The 21,492-nt window shown below is 36.9% G+C and overlaps 1 protein-coding gene across 1 annotated transcript in view; it reads left to right on the plus strand.

The window, feature by feature from the left end:
- The window catches only part of LOC137402525 (uncharacterized), an 86,067-nt gene that overhangs the window by 24,295 nt on the left and 40,280 nt on the right, over positions 1–21,492 (plus strand). The window contains exons 9-13 of the mRNA XM_068089025.1: positions 3,097–3,289; positions 12,516–12,642; positions 14,833–14,916; positions 15,225–15,443; positions 15,834–16,006. Coding sequence (XP_067945126.1) covers positions 3,097–3,289; positions 12,516–12,642; positions 14,833–14,916; positions 15,225–15,443; positions 15,834–16,006 — 796 coding nt within the window. The remainder of the gene's footprint in view (positions 1–3,096; positions 3,290–12,515; positions 12,643–14,832; positions 14,917–15,224; positions 15,444–15,833; positions 16,007–21,492) is intronic.

Here is a 21,492-nt window from a genome sequence, read left to right on the forward strand (position 1 = left end):
CTTGCTTATACCAATTTGGATACCATGAGCAGACAACTTTTGCAATATTTTCTAAATGACCCGCTTGTCAACGATTAACAAGTTGAACATTCAGACACCTGCAGTGAGAATGGTAACATATACTCCTCAGTAGCTGGTACTAACTTTGCCCAGTTCACTCAGGCTACTGATACTCTCCCACCACAGACACACAACTGTCAAGCAGGACTCATGTTTAACATTGATGTCTGTGTCTGTGACTGGCCATGGAGAACCATTTGCCCTAATTAAGGCTTTTGGTAGAATCTTCTGGTTGATAAAAGCTATAATATATGTATATATATATATATATATATATATATATATCACATTTATGATCAATAAAGCTGATTATGTAAACTATCTACTGGTATTACTCTGTACTCTGTACTAGACCAGGCAGTAGGCAGCAGACTGGTAAAAGTTATAGCTTCAGCAGCCATATTCATAGCGGAGTGGAAAACTTGAATAGCCTTAGAGAGCACTAGTTTAACTTGGACATCAGTCTATTATAACTGATTACTTGTTGTTCACCATTCTGAAAAAAGGAGATATTATATGTACTTTCTGCAATAACTGGCTAACAGCAACCACCTGTAGTACAATGTCAGAGTCTGACATCCAGCTATGCCATAGATAATATATGCAGATTGTGTGTTTTCACACTATCTACTCAAGGTTGTCGTTCTTTAGGCAAGTAGAGGTAATAATGTGAATGAGTGTTGATGGTTTCATGTAGAAATATCAGCAGGTCTGGAAAGTTCCTGATAATATATATATACATTGTATATATATATATACATTGAACGTAGATATATATACATATATTGTATATTCAATGTATATATACAATGTATATACATTGAATATACAAGGTATATATTTACAAGGTATATATATACAATGTATATATATACAATGTAATATATATATATATATATATATATATATATATATATATATATATATGTATATATATATTGAAAAATGCTGGAATGTAAGAACAACCGTAATCCCAGTAGTCATTGGGGCATTGGGCGCAATAACACCGGCGCATAAAATGTGGCTTGCCCAAATACCAACAGCAATCAACTCAGGTGAGTTGCAGAAAAGTGCGCTACTGGGAACAGCTAAGATCTTGAGGCGAGTGCTCAAACTCCCAGGTCTCTGGTAGGAGACCCGAGTTAGAGCAGAAACTACCACCCATACGGGTTAACCGGGGTGAGGAATCAATTTTATATATATATACCGGTATATAGATAATAGTTGAGACTTCAGTGATATAGTGCTCAAAGTTGTCCACCGAGCCTGTATAACTACAAAGATGGAAAAAATTTTAGCAACAGTTTATTACTTAAAGTTTCATGATGCAAAATGATGTTAAGTTTACACCAATCGTCAGATAAAAAATTGCATGACACATCTATCACAATTGCAGTTGTTAAAGGTTGACTTGCAGCAAAATTCACATTACCGTTATTTGATATGAAAAGATTCACCATGTCTTACTCTGTTGTGTTGTAGGTGCAAAATATGTGGAAAGGTGATTACAAGCTCTTAAAAGCTCAAAAGCGAACAGAAAATCGCAGCCACACGAGATCGCCGTAGTTTGGATTCCCTTTCCAAAACGGCTCAAATGTCATGTAGTTGTGAGAGAAGGTTTCTGTTTACACTTTCTAGCAACCTTATTTGTTGAAATATTTTCACAAATATACTTCACGCATTCAATAAAACTATGTATATTGTTCTTACGCGTCTGTTTTATCGTCATTGTAATGCTGTCACTTTTAGCACTGATATCTTATAACTTCCCGTAAAAAATCGTTAAACTTTTTAACCTTAGCTCGAAGGAGTACATATCATTGTCTGATAATCATGACAAGCCTGTTGGTTACCTGTGATAATCGAAAAGTGCTGCAAAAATTATTTTCGAGGTATTGGGTCACATGATCAGAGAGCGACTTGACAATTGAATAATGCCGAAACAAAACTGTAAAGTAGCGAGCATCTATCTATATTTGATACGGGGTCTTCGGCAAAACCCGAAGTGTTTTTCATAAATTAGTACTACGATAAGTTTTATATTGAGCTTTGTATTGACCTTTCAATTCACGTGAGAACATACATGACAAGACGATAACCAAATTTCGTGGCTACGTCATCGAAATAAAGAGATTCCAATCTACGGCCGCTTTTCGTTTTGGAGCTTTTAAGAGCTTGTAATCACATTTCCACATATTTGGCACTTACAACACAACAGAGTAAGACATGGTGAATCTTTTGATACCAAATAACTGTCATGTGAATTTTGTTGCAAGTCAACCTTTAATTTTCATTCGAGGTGTGAATGCCAATTTAAATAATTAGTGATATTATCTTGAGTGATATTATCACTCAAGAGTTGGCTTCACTGAACAGTATGTACAACACAACGACTGGAGAAGACTTGAGGAAAAAAATAGAGAAAATATTTGAGCAATATAATTTGGATTGGAATCGACTGAAATGCTTAACTATAGATGGGGAAGAAATATGTGTGGTGTGAAGAAAGGATTGGTGGGACAAATCAAACAATTTTGTGCTGAAAAAGATATATCCGAACCAATGTTTCTACATTTCATAATACATCAACAAGCTCTTTGTGCTAAGTATGTGTACATTAGCTGTGTGTTGGATCCTGTAGCAACAATGGTGAACTTGATAAGATCACATGGGCTTAATCATGGACAGTTCAGGAAATGTAAGAGAGACTAAGACAGAATCTGTAGACATGCCATATTACACTGCAGTAAGATGGCTAAGTTGTGGAAAAGTGCTGTCAAGGGTTTTTGAGCTAAGAAAGGAAATTGCTGAATTTCTTGCAGGAAAAGGGAAGCATCAAGCGTTACTGTCTGATAAAGTGTGGATATGTAAGTTGGCTTTTGCTGCAGATATCACTGGCCATATCAACAGTTTAAATATTAAGCTACAGGGAGAAGAAAACCTCATTAGTGATTTGTTCACACATCTAAAGGCCTTCAGGCACAAACTAGACCTGTTCCTGAAACAAGTTCAGGTTATGAATTTAACACATTTTAGAAACTGTACAGAGGCTATGGTAGAAGCTAACACAGATTTTCCATTTTCATTTGCTTGTGGGATTATTGAAGAGCTTCAACATCAATTCCAGGAGAGATTTGCTGATTTGCATGCAAAAGCAGATGAGTTGAGACTCTTTCAAAATCCATTTGAAGTGGATGCAGCTGCATATCCAGACAGTTTACAATTAGAGGTGATTGATCTGCAAGCAAATGACTCGCTGAGGGATAAATTTAAAGAAGGGCTTGTTCAATTTTATCAATTCTTACCTAAAGAGAACTATCAAAATTTGAAGCATTTTGCTGCAGGACTGCTATCTATGTTTGGCACCACTTACTTGTGTGAAAAAACTTTTTCTAGAATGAAGTATGTGAAAAACTGTTATAAAACAAACATGTCAGATGAAAATCTGAAGGCTCTTCTAATGCTTGGAACCTCAAACCTAAAGCCAGACTTTTTCACAATTTTGTCATCAAAAAGCCAATTTCACCACTCACATTGAGCAAACTGAACAGACTAATTGTGATTTTGTTATGATATTACTCTTGCTTGAAATTTAACCTTTAAATTTTGAATAGATATTTTCTTAACTAATGAAGCTTGTGTTATGTACTTCGTTTTATGAAAATAATTATTCACTTTTTGACCTGCGGTATACGATTTGTCGGCCCTCAACATGCTGGCTGAAAGTTCATGTGGCCCTCTGGCTGTAAAGTTTGGAGACCCCTGCTCTACAAGGTAACTTTAGAATTTTGAAGTTGAAGTTTTCATAAAGTTTCATAAACATTAGTCGGTTTCTTGCATATCATAGTAAAAGCGCTACGCTCATATTTCACACAAAGATCAGTAGCTTCAAACCTAGGGCTTCTCTGATTAGTCATAGTTGTTAGCCCTCTTTAGAAAGAGTATGCAACTCCAAGGCTTGGCACTTTTGCTACTGTGAGTATATGATTTACTGCTCAATTCCAAAGCTTTGCTACTAATAGCTCTAAAGTTCTATAGCTCTATTTTGAGAAATTATCAGTAAAAGTTGATTTACCAGACTGAGTGAGGTAACTGATAACTGACAACAGTAATGGGCAACCTGCAAGGCATGTCAGCTCCAACTTATCTGCCAGCCAATCAGCAGGTGAGGTGTCTGTAAACCCAACTTATTATAGGAGAGTGACACTTACCACAGTAAAGAGTATTAGTTAGGATTGTGGGGCAGCTGGCTCAAATTAGGATTTAGATGTTTATGGATGTTGTTTTGTTTGCAGAACTTATGTACTTCGACAAACAAATAAAGTTTTTATACAGTTTTACACTACTCAGTAAGGTGAGCCGTATGAGTGTGCAAACCTACAGTTGACTCAGGCCAATCTGTGTAGTGGAGGCCTTTTTGTGCAGAACAAAGCCTTCTGTCTAACCTTGTTGAACGTGCAATAGACTGGGTTCTATTTGCTAAGGGAGTCATCTCCCGCAATCTTTATTACTATATAAGAACCGTACCTGTCCGATCATCCATCTGAAGCCCCGATTCAAGGTTCGTAAAATTTTTGTCAGAATATTTGTGCAGTTAACTATTACACCTGCTGGTCGCTCATTAAGCACCAGACTGCTAGGGCTCTAGCATAGTGTACACGTATTTCTTGACTGCTCCATCTGACAACAACAATGTAGTAAATTTCCTACTAAGCGGATGGTGTCTCTGATAAATACAAGACTAACTTGTTACACATACTCTTAATAGTCATAGCTGTCAGCCCAAACCAGACTCTCCTGCTCTGCATGGTAGTTATCTCCACCCATCATAAGGCGTAGTTTTACTACTACAGAAAGTGTGAATAACTTGGTTACATTAAGGAAATTAAACTTACTAATACGCTTGGAAGTCACACGCACCGTGAGAGATCGTAATGAGTAATCAGAATGTGCATAATTGATTCATGATGTAGCCAGCTGGCCGAGTAGTGGAGTGGTTAGTGAGTTGATATGTAACACGAACTGTCTGAGATCAAACCCCGTGTAAGGCTATATTTTTTCCTAACGCTTTTAGCTTGGCTTCAAACATACGGACACTGATCTTATTATAGTAAAGACTATCACCCTGGCAGCCATGTGCGTCACTAGAGATTGTCTTGTGCAATAACCTGCTGCACAATTATTTTTATCATCTACAAGGAACTAGTACGGATCTGAATCTAGTCAACTACAAAGAGCAGCTAGTGTTGCCTTTTACTGGCCTAAGTAAAAAAGCAAGAGTTGCTCTGCATAAGGAGTTACAAAACCAGCCTGGGAGACACATCAGTCGGTACAAAATTTCTCAGTATGGGAGAAAATGCTTGAAGTAGGCTGTACACTCTACACATATATAAGTAAATAGCATACTCTACATACATATGCTGGCATATTAACAGGCATCATAGTTTGCCAATCTATGACTAGGTACACAGGCTTCAAATTTAGAGGAAGTGAAATAAATCCAACTACGCTGTTGAGATTAGTAGCAGTACACTAGATTTTGCCTTCTAGGATGCTTGTCCAACAGAGCTGTATGCATTATTTAATAAACCGTTCGGAGTACTGAGCAAAAGTAAGTAACCAGCATATTTATAAAGCTACTTCTATAAATTCACTCCTATCAACTTATATCGCCGACTACATCGGAAAGCACATCAAATGCACGCAAACAACTTCTAATGTTACCTAATACCGCTATACAGTTATGAATAATGACCAGGTCTACCAATTTTGAAACCAATTGGTTAGTACCGTGACGGACAGTTGTGACAAATGTACTGATTTGCTGCATACGCTGACATGTTGACACGGTGACTCTATCTGTGCCCATTCTTGTTATGACAAGCGATGTATAAGATTTAGGCCATGACATTCACCCTATTTATCTCTTAACATAGTGAAAACTCTGTCTGCTTCCCACATAAACAACCGATATTGTCTACTTATCAATTTTGGAACTTTGATCTGTAGAGGTAAGCCAGCCTCACATCTGCCTACATGTGTGTATCAGTCTAGACATAGGAACCCAAGCTATTTTGAACATTTTATCCTTTAAAACATGAGAGCTCCCCGAACTGTCTAAACTCGTAGCAAGGCTACCGATAGATGGGTTCTCTAAGGAGACATGGTTGTCTACAATTGCTGTGTTAATGAGACTATGTCTTTCTCTAAATAAGTTACATTTAAAGTTTCAGTCGAGCCTAAAGCTATATAATCATTCAGAGACATTCAAATTACCATTCTCTTATTTAGCATCCACACCCTGGTGGTTTACAGTGGAACACTTGGTAGGGCTTTAGTAAAACTAAAGTGTTACAATAATCCTAGAGATTCATTTGTCAAAGACCATTTGTGTACTCCGCTAAACTTCGAAGGCATATCAGATCTTCACTCAAGTGTCTTCTTGATTTCTATCATAAACAAAGTGAACATTATCTATGTCTGAAAAGACCTCTTGACATTTTGCCTTCACAGGCTCAATCTGCAGTATGCTCGCACGATAGATATGGATCTGTGGGACAATATATTAGGCAATGAAGTTATTATACTTGTTGGTGAGGTTGGTGAGTATCACGCAGCATAAACACAAGATCTTTTGTTATTTGTAAGTCCTGTAGACGCTAGTCAGTTAATATAAACCGTGGGGAAGACAAACACTGTTATTTAAGGCTGTTTCAGCTTTGCTCTCTGCCATAAAAGTTAGTAATAACACAATAACCAGTAGTTGAGTCTGCCGATGAGCTTTATTGCTGATATACATGTATGTATAATGAGTCGTAAAAACTTTTCATTTAAATATAATTAACTAAATAGATTCTGCCAAAAGCCTTAATTAGGGCAGTTGGTTCTCCATGGCCAGTCGCAGACACAGACATCAAGGTTAAACATGAGTCCTGCTGGACAGTTGTGTGTCTGTGGTGGGAGAGTAGCAGTAGCCTGAGTGAACTGGGCACAGTTGGTACCAGCTACTGGAGAGTATATGTTACCATTCTCACTGCAGGTGTCTGTAACCAAAAAATATTCAGATTTTTAATAGACAAAAATATTGAAAATTTTTAAAAGAGTTGTCTGCTCATTTATAACATGTTCGATGTGAGTAGGTAACTAACTCTTTTTTACGATGACGGTTAAAAGTGCCTATGGCCCTTCCCTAAACAATTATTCACCAAGCCTATTATCTTATCTTGTTAGTATAGTTTAAACATTGTTAAGATGCTTGTGTTTGCTATAAAGTTAAAGAATGTGTTAGTTTGTGACATAACAAGCCCATACTTTACCATACTATATTAGATCATACTGCACCTCACCATCATGCATGACTAAATGAACCATGTTGTAAAGCAAAGCATATCAGCCCTATCAGAGGTGACCACAGCAGACTAACGTAATTTCAAGGCACCATGTGACTGTCGCACACAGATTCACCATTCAAATTTTGCCTCACCGTTTAGAAATCTTCATTCTGACAGTCAAAACTAGTTAAACTTGGTAAGAGAGCCATTTGTATGAGTACATGTTGAGCAAGTGAAGTCCTGGAAAGTCTCCCAGCTCTCCCAGCTCTAGGTGGTTTATTACTCATACCAAGGCGTGAAATATTTTTAAAATGTGACGAAGAATAGTGAGAAACCTCTTAAAGTTTATAGTCAATCTAGCCAGGAGTCAAATCAACTACATATCAGTAAGACATATCGGGAGGAATATTAAATTCACATCGAATTTGTCTTCTTCCGTCATGAGCACTTAGAGATAATAGCCTTAGATACTTACGGACTGGTCCAGGGTTGGGGGGTGAGCCGGGGCAGTAACTGGGGCATGTCATGGCTGAGGGCCAGTTGCAGACACACTCTTGGATGTCAAACTGGAGACCATCAGGGCAGTTCTGCTCTACTGCTTGCAGGAAGGCAGTCCTCTGGAAGAAACTGCCACAGTTGTTAGCAGAGTTGGGTGAGTAGAAGTTGCCCTTCTCAAAGCAAGTGCAGCTGTTAACTGGAATGGAATTATTAACACGTACAAACACATTAACTGTTATTATAGGAAGATAAACTTGGCATGAGTCTAGGCTAACTAAACAGCTAATATAATACAGTTTTTATCATTACTATGACAGGTTGTGCACATGTGTAGGCAACACAGCTGTATGAACAAATGATTGGTTAAAAATGAATGGAGTTGTCTTCTCAAATCAAACAATGGAAATTAAAGGCTATCATAATATTCCTCTTACCTTATTTGTTTTGGATAAACAACATAAAAAAGTAACAATATATGTAACTTACTAACTATACTGTCTGGAGAAGCGGCAGCAAATGCAAGGCAAGCGGCGGCAATGAGAATCTTCATTTTCTTTTTGGTTTTAGCAACTACAAACAGAGTATCAAAGAGAATATGCCACTATTCTTCTCTTGACCTGATGTTATACACAGTGATGTTACCTGATGTATTATACAGTGATGTTACCTGATGTTATATACAGTGATGTTACCTGATGCCATATACAGTGATGTTACCTGATGGTAAATACAGTGATGTTACCTGATGGTATATACAGTGATATTACCTGATGGTATATACAGTGATGTTACCTGATGATATATACAGTGATATTACCTGATGGTATATACAGTGATGTTACCTGATGGTATATACAGTGATGTTACCTGATGGTATATACAGTGATATTACCTGATGGTATATACAGTGATGTTACCTGATGTTATATACAGTGATGTTACCTGATGCCATATACAGTGATGTTACCTGATGGTAAATACAGTGATGTTACCTGATGGTATATACAGTGAAATTACCTGATGGTATATACAGTGATGTTACCTGATGGTATATACAGTGATGTTCAAAGCAAGAGATTATCGAAACTGTTAGAAACATTTTAGGAAACTCATAAACAAGTCTAAGTATGGTTGAATTAAGTTTACTATCGTTTTACCACAGCGGTGACTGCTCTAAAAATGTGACTGTCTGTGGAAAGCCTTGAGACTCTTAGTAAAATGGTTAATATAATTTTACAACATTTAGCAATTACTATGATCAAGAAATAACTTGCTCATAAAACTAACATGCTTAGCAAGAGTACATAACATACAACGCTTATGTATAGCAGACCATCTAAGTTAGATACAATATTTTGATTGCCAATTAATGTCACAATGAATTTTAAATAAAAATTGACCAAATGAAAAATAATCTATACGCTTGAAAGGAAAATTGACAGTCCCACCTTTCAACTGAATTGTGAGCAAGCAAAGGCAATCAGCGAGTGAGTGACAAACACGAACAGGTGTCCTTTCTTTTATAGCCTCTGTTGACCAACTTGAGAATTGAAGAGTGTCATAAATTCTCAAGTTGTGACGCTATATTTATGTAATAGATAGGAATAACACTGAAGCACATTTCTTCATACTATTTATCACTCCTTTTGAAATATATACATGTATATTCCAATGCCTGATAGTCACAATAAACAACTTTTTGTCCGCCTTAGTGACTTCTCCTTAGTGACTTCTCCTTAGTGACTTCTCCTTAGTGACTTCTCCTTAGTGACTTCTCCTTAGTGACTTCTCTTTAGTGACTTCTCCTTAGTGACTTCTCCTTAGTGACTTCTCCTTAGTGACTTCTCCTTAGTGACTTCTCCTTAGTGACTTCTCCTTAGTGACTTCTCCTTAGTGACTTCTCCCTAGTGACTTCTCCTTAGTGACTTCTCCTTAGTGACTTCTCCTTAGTGACTTCTCCTTAGTGACTTCTCTTTAGTGACTTCTCCTTAGTGACTTCTCCTTAGTGACTTCTCCAGTTTTAGGAGGTTATTTCATCTAATTTGCTGTCAATATAATATATTATAAATTGGTATAAATGGTGTGTAGTCACCATTACCTCTCTCTACTAATATACTGGTACTATCAGCTTCTCTAGTAATATACAGTAACTATGACTATTTCCAACTTATATGCTGCCAAGGTAACTTGCTGCTACTACTAATACCAATGTGTTGTCACGCTCTAACCATTAGACACTGATCAGTTACTTTCTGAAAGTTACGCCCTCAGTTCACCTAAACTCACTGCAGCATTTTATCATCTGTATGGCTCGATCTCTCTGTTTGCTGCAAAATACTGGCAGCATGTTTTACACTGAGGCTGCCAATAAGTAAGTTAAGTCTACTTTGTACGTCTGCATGTTTGAGTTGGCATTTAGCCATTTTGAGAACTAATTTTCACACTAAAAATTAGATTTCACATTAAAATATCTGATGTTATATTGTTTAGTTAGGAGCAGCTGTAGTCGAGTGGTTGGGCGCTGGCTTGCGATCAGTAAGTTGGAGGCTCAAGGTACTCAAGAAATCTTCCTAGTATCAGAAAGGGCGTCCAATCGCAATTGCTCCTGTGCTGCACCGCTGAGAAAGACAACCCTGATAAAATATTTAAGGCAGGCAACAGGAAACAACCTCATTACAATCTCAAAAAAACTCACGAGATATTTAATCCAAACAATTGGGAAGATCACGACATGCGGTCTGCGTATAGCAGACAACTCCAAATATAATTAATTCTTTAAAGTACTTGAAAATCAAAGCTATTGTAAGCGCGAGTTTCCAAAAACTAAAGTAACAGTGTGTATATAGTAGATGTATACCAAAGTAAATGTCTAACACTAATGGTGATTCTGACTTTTTTTTTAAGGGAAGAATTGACTAGATATTGAATTCTATCAATAAACAAAGTCAGGTCACCTATTTCAAGTTCTACCGCAGCTGACTTGGACAAATTCTGCTGATACTCTAAACAACTTCAAATATTCAGCTGTGTTATCTCAGCGATTGCTTGTCTTGAGGAGTTCAAGTCAGCGGCAGTGAGCCCACGTTGTAAGACACTTTGATGAATCATGGGTATCTAATACAGAGGTAAAACCATCAAGTCTGAGGTGCTAGTATGAGGAGCAGCACTGTCACTCGAAGCCCTCTGTATCCACAAAGATTGGAGAAGGTTTGGGGATGTTGAGAGACTGGATGATGAACACCTGCTTCTGCAACTTCGTCAACTGGCTAGACAGAATTAGAGATACACTTGCATTATTAAAAATAATATTAATAGAAAGCTAAGACATCAGGCTTTGATTTTGTGTAGTTCTTATCTCTAGTAGACCCAGTACAGAGATATAAGAGTTTGAATGAGATAATTTCCTGTAACGCTCAGATACAAGCGGATGAACGATTTTCGCTGTGTGTGGTCGTATATGGGCAAAAAGTTCATAAACGATAAATAAACAGTCTCTTTTTTAGCCAATCATCAGCAAGAAAGCTTTATAAAAGTCATGATAAATGTCATCTCTAGCAAACTAGTTTTCTATGCATTTTAACAGCGATCAAGTTTTGTCATTTTTAATCTTTAAACATCTTGGCAGGTTGCCAAAACAATAAACAAAGTTTCAAGTGATAGAATAACATCTACACTTTCTGGTAAAACCTACTAAAGTTTGGCGTAATTATATCTTCAAGTGATATCTGTATGTATTCATCACAATTTTTCCCATAATTCCTGCACCAATGAAATGGACTAACATGAAGCAAGCAGTTCAGCAGTAACTCTGGTGTGAGTAGTTAAATCAGCATGAGTGGAGGAAGGATGAGAGGAAGAAGTGGAGGAAGGATGAGTGGTAGATGATGTATGAGGAAAACAAAACAAGGTGACAAGGCTGAGGAAGCTTGTCTCATTGAAGGATGTTTTGGAAAACAACGTCACAATTTCCTACATATGTAGTTATTCAGAAGTTGCTTTTATTGGGTAAAACAGTGATTCAATAGTTCATCAATGTTGAAATATGTCTATCAGTGTTGAACAGGCTCTTTGGCAGCCATCAATTTAGTTAAATTTGTAAAGACAAACTTACACAAAAGTTTTGTAGATTTTATCAGAACAGATCAATATTTTTCTATCATTCGCCGTTGTTTTTTATGTTTGCTGTGATCTGACTGCCAGGAAGCTGAAAGATTAAATTTAAAAAGCTTGATCGCAGTTAAAACGCTCAGGTAAAGCAAAAGTGTGATGATGACGTCAATAGTTGAGAAGAGACAAAATAAAGACACGTAGCTCTGCAACTTGAACACAATAGCTGATATCAACTAAAGCAATGATAGCATTTAGTGACGTCATTTTGCACACATTTTGCTTCAGAGAATGTTAATTGTAATAAAGTTTGGTCGATTTTGATCTTGAGCAATCTTGGTAATTGGATCACCTCAAACATCAAAAAGAATTGTAAGTGATAGAAAGATACCGATATTTTCCGATAAAATCTTTTGAAATTCTTTGTAGGTTTATTATTAAGATGTAAAGAAGTTTTATGAAAGTTGTTGGTTTAAAGACAGCGCTATTCACAGAGGTCAGTAACAGCGCTATTCACAGAGGTCAGTAAGAGCGCTATTCACAGAGGTCTGTAACAGCGCTATTCACAGAGGTCAGAAAGAGCGCTATTCACAGAGGTCAGTAACAGCGCAATTCACAGAGATCAGTAACAGCGCTATTCACAGAGGTCAGTAACAGCGCTATTCACAGAGGTCAGAAAGAGCGCTATTCACAGAGGTCAGAAAGAGCGCTATTCACAGAGGTCAGTAACAGTGCAATTCACAGAGGTCAGTAACAGCGCTATTCACAGAGGTCAGTAAGAGCGCTATTCACAGAGGTCAGTAACAGCGCTATTCACAGAGGTCAGTAAGAGCGCTATTCACAGAGGTCAGTAACAGATTGTAGTATTAAGAACTATGGTGTGTGACACAGCAGCAATAGTAATAGTAAATAGGTAAACTGGTTCAAGCAGTTTTAAAAATTGTAGTGCTGCCATTTTAAAAGTACAGTAATACGTCGCGCAAAAGTCGGCACAGGTATGACTTGAGATATGTTCATCACTGACGTTGGTAGAGACCGATGGAGTTCAAGGTCAGAACTTGACAGGTGCGACCACATTGACAGGTGCAACCACATTGACAGGTGACACCACATTGACAGGTGACACCACCTAGTTAATGCTTCTTTTCTATAAGATGCTACCTAGAGGCCGGAATTTATAGTTATACATAGTTTATTATTATTATTATAGTTATAGGAAAATAGTTATACACGGTATATAGTTATACACGGTATATAGTTATACACGGTATATAGTTATACACGGTATATAGTTATACACGGTATATAGTTATACACGGTATATAGTTATACACGGTATATAGTTATACACGGTATATAGTTATACACGGTATATAGTTATACACGGTATATAATTATACACGGTGTATAGTTATACACGGTATATAGTTATACACGGTATATAGTTATACACGGTATATAGTTATACACGGTATATAGTTATACACGGTATATAGTTATACACGGTGTATAGTTATACACGGTATATAGTTATACACGGTATATAGTTATACACGGTATATAGTTATACACGGTATATAGTTATACACGGTGTATAGTTATACACGGTATATAGTTATACACGGTATATAGTTATACACGGTATATAGTTATACACGGTATATAGTTATACACGGTATATAGTTATACACGGTATATAGTTATACACGGTATATAGTTATACACGGTATATAGTTATACACGGTATATAGTTATACACGGTATATAGTTATACACGGTATATAGTTATACACGGTATATAGTTATACAGGGTATATAGTTATACACGGTATATAGTTATACACGGTATATAGTTATACACGGTATATAGTTATACACTGTGTATACCGTGTATAATACCGTTCTCATGCTATGAACACAGACACTAACAAGCTAACACGAACAAGCCTATTATTAGTGGGTAAATGTAAGATGGCAAAGACATGGCAAGCGTAAAATAACCACACACACTTCTTGGTCATAGCAAACTTTATTGTTATTATTTACGTACATGATAACAATAAAAAGAATCTCTTTTGTCATGCATTGTAATTATTTAACTCCCCTGAGGAGGCTGTTGCTACAGAATTTTGATAGAAGTCATTTATAGTGATAGTGCATTAAAAGAAGTAAGTTACATGGAGAGGGCATGTCAGTTGAGAAGGTTATAGTGGCAGTACACCGGTAGAGGTAATTTATGCTGAGAGTATGTCAATGGAAGATTTGACAATCCATCAATGGTTATTAGAAGCGCAGCACGTTTCTTCCGAGAAATATGATGCAATGAAATAGCTGAACTGATAAATAGTATGAAGAAATGTGCTTCAGTGTTATTTTTATCTATTACATAAATATAGCGTCACAACTTGAGAATTTATGACACCCTTCAAATCTCAAGTTGGTCAAACCAGACTATATTAAAAAGGACACTCGGTCGTGTTTGTCACTCACTCGCTGATCAACACTGCTTGCTTACTATCTAGATGAAAGGTATATTAACTAACAAAAATTCATTTTATTTTATCATTTTCGTTTGGTTGAGTATGTTGTATAAAATTTATTTCCATATTAGGAAAGGTATTTGAAAATATTTTAAGCAAGTCAGTTGTTTTACTCAAAATTATTACTTCGTTTTGTCCTGTTACACGTACATGTATATAAACCAAATCTCTGTGATCTTTAACAGTATCAGATTTCATCAATCATTTTTTGCGTGTTTATAACATCTCTAAGACTACAGCAACCACAACGGAACAAATTGACTACATGTATATTCTCTTTGGTACTCTGTTTGTAGTTGCTAAAACCAAAGACAAAATGAAGATTCTCATTGCCGCCGCTTGCCTTGCATTTGCTGCCGCATCTCCAGACAGTATAGTTAGTAAGTTACATCTATTGTTATTCGAATGTTGACTGCAAAGAACAGGATAAAGTTTTCTTATGTTGTTTATCAAAAGCCAATATTGTAAGAAGAATATTATGATAGCCTTCATCCCCTCTTATTATTAGAGAGGACAACTCCATTCATTTTAAACCAATTTTATTTGTTTACACAGCTGTGTTGCCTACATTTGGGCACAACCTGTCACAGTAAGGATAAAAATGTATTATCGTGTCTCATGTCAAGTTTATCTTCCTGTAATAACAGTTACTACCTGTATATTGTATGTGTTAATAATTCCATTCCAGTTAACAGCTGCACTTGCTTTGAGAAGGGCAACTTCTACTCACCCAACTCTGCTAACAACTGTGGCAGTTTCTTCCAGAGGACTGCCTTCCTGCAAGCAGTAGAGCAGAACTGCCCTGATGGTCTCCAGTTTGACATCCAAGAGTGTGTCTGCAACTGGCCCTCAGCCATGACATGCCCCAGTTACTGCCCCGGCTCACCCCCCAACCCTGGACCAGTCCGTAAGTAGCTAAGGCTATTAAAACTTAAAAGACATTAATTCTGGTTTTAATAAAACAAGAATTTAGAATGGTAAGATCTGATACCGAATGGTAAGGCATTTAATTTTTAGTATACCGGTAGTCACTAGTCACCATTTTATGTTTTAACGAGTTGGGCTAAACAGGTTATGAATTTTGTTTGTTAAACTATATTACTAATATTCTCTTCCGAAGTCCTATACATGGATCAATACCATGAGTATTGGAGGTCTTATGTTCTCAAAGCTACACTAACTTTTATGCAGCTCACCTGTTCAATTTTAAAGACATGAGAAAACAACCCTATTAAACCAATTTTCATTTACTATTTTGCTGACAATTTGTAGCTTGAGCATTTTTTGGTATTTACAGACACCTGCAGTGAGAATGGTAACATATATTCCCCAGTAGCTGGTACCAACTGTGCCCAGTTCACTCAGTCTACTGCAATTCTTCCACCACAGACACACAACTGTCCAGCAGGACTCATGTTTAACCTTGATGTCTGTGTCTGCGACTGGCCATGGAGAACCAACTGCCCTAATTAAGGCTTTTGGCAGAATCTATTTAGTTAATTATATTAAAATGAAAGCCGTTACATCTATTTTACATATATCAGCAATAAAGTTTGAACAGTGAACTATTTACAAGTTCATTCAATGACCTATTTACCAGTTCGTTCAATGACCTATTTACCAGTTCATTCAATGACCTATTTACCAGTTCATTCAATGGCCTATTTACCAGTTCATTCAACGACCTATTTACCAGTTCATTCAATGGCCTATTTACCAGTTCATTCAATGACCCATTTACCAGTTCATTCTATGACCTATTTACCAGTCATTCAGTGAACTAGTTACCAGTATTACTCTATGTTAGACCAAAATAGGCAACAGGCAAGTTATTACCTTAGTGCTCAGTTCATAGCCTAGCACAAATAGGCATAGGTAGAAGTTCTGCAAGAATTTAGGCTATGTTTTCAGCAGAGCTCCCTATTTGCAGTAGTAACAAAGGAAAGCTGTTTTAGTGTGTAAACTACAGAGTGGCTGAACAAAGCTGAAGTTATGTTTATAACTCATGATATGATGGCCATTTATGACAGAAATTTGAGTGACAAGAATCGTAGCTTATATTCTTAACTTCCACCAACTTCTAGAAATAATAGTTGACTGTCTTAAATCTATTCTTCATTTCAGAAGAGTGCAATAAATCCAATAATACTTTCATACGAAGTGCAATAATACTTTCATACAAAGTGCAATAATACTTTCATACCAAGTGAAATAATACTTTCATACCAAGTGCAATAATACTTTCATACTAAGTGCATTAATACTTTCATACCAAGTGCAGTAATACTTTCATACCAAGTGCAGTAATACTTTCATACCAAGTGCAATAATACTTTCATACTAAGTGCATTAATACTTTCATACCAAGTGCAGTAATACTTTCATACCAAGTGCAGTAATACTTTCATACCAAGTGCAATAATACTTTCATACTAAGTGCAATAATACTTTCATACCAAGTGCAGTAATACTTTCATACCAAGTGCAGTAATACTTTCATACCAAGTGCAGTAATACTTTCATACCAAGTGCAGTAATACTTTCATACCAAGTGCAATAATAGTTTCATACCAAATGCAAACACCATGCAAAATGAAGTGCAAACAGCGCAAACACACCAAGGAGCAATATTTGTTCAATTAGGTCTCTTCTTTCAAGAATGTAACAAACAGAAAAAACTATTTTGTCATACTAAGAAGTTTCATACCACGACTAAGCAAACGAGTAGACACACAGGTTATAGGGTCAATGAAATAAAGGATGGAGGTACACAGGTTATAGGGTCAATGAAATAAAGGAGGGAGGTACACAGGTTATAGGGTCAATGAAATAAAGGAGGGAGGTACACAGGTTATAGGGTCAATGAAATAAAGGAGGGAGGTACACAGGTTATAGAGTTAACTAAATAAAGGAGGGAAGTACACAGGCTATAGAGTTAACTAAGTAAAAGAGGGAAGTACACAGGTTATATGATCAACTAAGTAAAGGAGGGAAGTACACAGGCTATAGGATCAACTAAGTAAAGGATGGAGGTACACAGGCTATAGGAAAAACTAAATAAAGGAGGGAGGTACACAGGTTATAGGGTCAACTAAGTAAAGGAGGGAGGTACACAGATTATATGATCAACTAAGTAAAAGAGGGAAGTACACAGGTTATAGAGTTAACTAAGTAAAGGAAGGAAGTACACAGGTTATAGGATCAACTAAGTAAAGGATGGAGGTACACAGGCTATAGGATAAACTAAATAAAGGAGGGAGGTACACAGGTTATAGGGTCAACTAAGTAAAGGAGGGAGGTACACAGATTATATGATCAACTAGGTAAAGGAGGGAGGTACACAGGTTATATGATCAACTAAGAAAAAGAGGGAAGTACACAGGCTATAGAGTTAACTAAGTAAAGGAAGGAAGTACACAGGTTATAGGATCAACTAAATCGAAGAGGGAGGTACACAGGTTATAGGATCAATTAAATCAAAGAGGGAGGTATGCAGGTTATAGCATCAACTAAATCAAGGAGGGAGGTACGCAGGTTATAGGATCAACCAAGTAAAGGAGGGAGGTACACAGGTTATAGGATCAACTAAGTAAAGGAGGGAGGTACGCAGGTTATAGGGTCAATGAAATAAAGGAGGGAGGTACGCAGGTTATAGAGTTAACTAAGTAAAGGAGGAAGGTACACAGGTTATAGGATCTGCTTTTTTGGATTGGTGGACACAATGTTTTTTTATATAATCATTAAACAAAAGATATAAGAAAGAGCTGTATTTTACTGAAAAATATGATGACAATATAAAAGAATTCTAATCAAGACACCAGTTTAGATTAGAAAATTCTGCAGTTAAGAGGTCAGCTGCTGCAGAAAAGACAGTTCTCAACAGAACTGTGGTCATGCTGTAGTTGAGAGACCATCTTGTAGTTGAGAGACCACTTTGTAGTTGGGAGACCACTTTGTAGTTGAGAGACCATCTTATAGTTGAGAGACCACCTTGTAGTTGAGATACCACCTTGTATTTGAAAGACCATCTTGTAGTTGAGAGATCATCTTGTAGTTGAGAGACCACCTTGTAGTTGAGAGACCATCTTATAGTTGAGAGACCACCTTGTAGTTGAAAGACCATCTTGTAGTTGAGAGACCATCTTGTAGTTCAAAGACCATCTTGTAGTTGAGAGATCATCTTGTAGTTGAGAGATCATCTTGTAGTTGAGAGATCATTTTGTAGTTGAGAGATCATCTTGTAGTTGAGAGATCATTTTGTAGTTGAAAGACAACCTTGTAGTTGAGAGATCATTTTGTAGTTGAAAGACAACCTTGTAGTTGAGAGACCATCTTGTAGTTCAAAGACCATCTTGTAGTTCAAAGACCACCATGTAGTTGAGAGACCATCTTGTAGTTGAGAGACCATCTTATAGTTGAGAGACCACCTTGTAGTTGTGGGACCATCTTATAGTTGAGAGACCACCTTGTAGTTGTGAGACCATCTTGTAGTTGAGAGACCATCCTTGTAGTTGTGAGACCACCATGTAGTTGAAAGACAACCTTGTAGTTGAGAGATCATCTTGTAGTTGAGAGATCATCCTTGTAGTTGAGAGATCATCTTGTAGTTGAGAGACCATCTTGTAGTTGAGAGACCATCTTGTAGTTGAGAGACCATCTTGTAGTTGAGAGACCATCTTGTAGTTGAGAGACCATCTTGTAGTTGAGAGATCATCTTGTAGTTGAGAGACCATCTTGCAGTTGAGAGACCATCTTGTAGTTGAGAGACCATCTTATAGTTGAGAGACCATCCTTGTAGTTGAGAGACCATCTTGTAGTTGAGAGATCATCTTGTAGTTGAGAGATCATCTTATAGTTGAGAGACTATCTTGTAGTTGAGAGATCATCTTGTAGTTGAGAGACCATCTTGTAGTTGAGAGACCATCTTGTAGTTGAGAGACCATTTTGTAGTTGAGAGATCATCTTGTAGTTGAGAGATCATTTTGTAGTTGAAAGACAACCTTGTAGTTGAGAGATCATTTTGTAGTTGAAAGACAACCTTGTAGTTGAGAGACCATCTTGTAGTTCAAAGACCATCTTGTAGTTCAAAGACCACCATGTAGTTGAGAGACCATCTTGTAGTTGAGAGACCATCTTATAGTTGAGAGACCACCTTGTAGTTGTGGGACCATCTTATAGTTGAGAGACCACCTTGTAGTTGTGAGACCATCTTGTAGTTGAGAGACCATCCTTGTAGTTGTGAGACCACCATGTAGTTGAAAGACAACCTTGTAGTTGAGAGATCATCTTGTAGTTGAGAGATCATCCTTGTAGTTGAGAGATCATCTTGTAGTTGAGAGACCATCTTGTAGTTGAGAGACCATCTTGTAGTTGAGAGACCATCTTGTAGTTGAGAGACCATCTTGTAGTTGAGAGACCATCTTGTAGTTGAGAGATCATCTTGTAGTTGAGAGACCATCTTGCAGTTGAGAGACCATCTTGTAGTTGAGAGACCATCTTATAGTTGAGAGACCATCCTTGTAGTTGAGAGACCATCTTGTAGTTGAGAGATCATCTTGTAGTTGAGAGATCATCTTATAGTTGAGAGACTATCTTGTAGTTGAGAGATCATCTTGTAGTTGAGAGATCATCTTGTAGTTGAGAGACCTCAAACGATTTCCAGCAGCCAAAAGGCAGGTTAGCCATGAGTTAAGCTAAGATAAAAAACGACAAATATTTTTTGAAATTAAAGGTAAATGGATCTTGTATATTTGCGAAAATATATTTTTCCAAGTCAGATTTTCTGATTGGCTGGTACATAATACAAGTATGGTAGCATACTAGAAGTGTGACCTCATGTAAGGTCAAATCTATTTATAACTTTTTAAACCGTAACTCTGATATAATTATTTTAAGTTGCTTCTCTTCATCAATAATTGTATTCTTCCACCCTCAACATTCCGTTTCGATAAGATGACAGGTCGCCAACATAAGGCAATGAGTGTGTATATCAGCGAGTGCTTGGTCAGCCAGTTAGTGTTAGTTAACTAAAGGCACACTATTAGCACATTAACAGTCACGCTATATCACCGTATCTCGGCGTTGATGTGGCAATACTTTGCTGATCATCGATCAGCATTTTGGCGATGGAAATTTGATGTCACTGATAGAGAGATCTATTTATTTCCATTTATACAGAACAAACGGAGAAAAATAATTCTCCGACATACGGGATAGTCATATGTGCCAGCTTTTAGGCATATGACTAATTAGTTGAATCATTGTATTGTGGCTTCACTCAGACTTGCAGCATTGTAGAAAAAGGACAAAGAGCACATAACTAACAAAATATTTACAGATTAGTGTCACTAATATAAGTTTTCTCTCACAGAATAATTCAAACATAACGCAACCTTGACACTAATTTTTTATAATGGTTATGCTTCAACTGTATGTACAGAAATATTTGTGTTTAGAGAGTTTTTACAGTGGCTGACTTACCATCGCTCGGCTCAATCTTCAATCTAGACCTCCTTGTGCAAACCAAGTTATTTGATATTCTCGATCAGTACAAGAAGTTATTTTGGTAGAAAACTGTTAGCAAACTTGTGTTTTCTTATTACGAGTTGTAAAATATTGTAACAAAAAGAGACATATATATAAATCTCAATGTTTGTCCATTTGTCTGTCCATCTGTCCATCTGTCTGTCCATTTACAGAGATAAAGTTTTAAGATTGGGAAGTTTGCTGCCAACTGGATTTAAAGTCACAATCTATAGTTCAGGGAATACCCTTTTATCCAATACGCTACACTGTCCAACTGGCAATACCATGGAATAAATTGGGCACATACATAGAACACATGCCAATCTTTCATGGCTTTACTTTAAACACTGCAGCTAGCGCTGTGTCAAGCCATACCAGAAGAAAAATATGTGAAGCCACACCAGAAGAAAAATACATACCCTCATGTGAAA

The sequence above is a fragment of the Watersipora subatra genome, chromosome 8, assembly GCF_963576615.1.
Source record: "Watersipora subatra chromosome 8, tzWatSuba1.1, whole genome shotgun sequence".
Lineage (NCBI taxonomy): Eukaryota > Metazoa > Bryozoa > Gymnolaemata > Cheilostomatida > Watersiporidae > Watersipora > Watersipora subatra.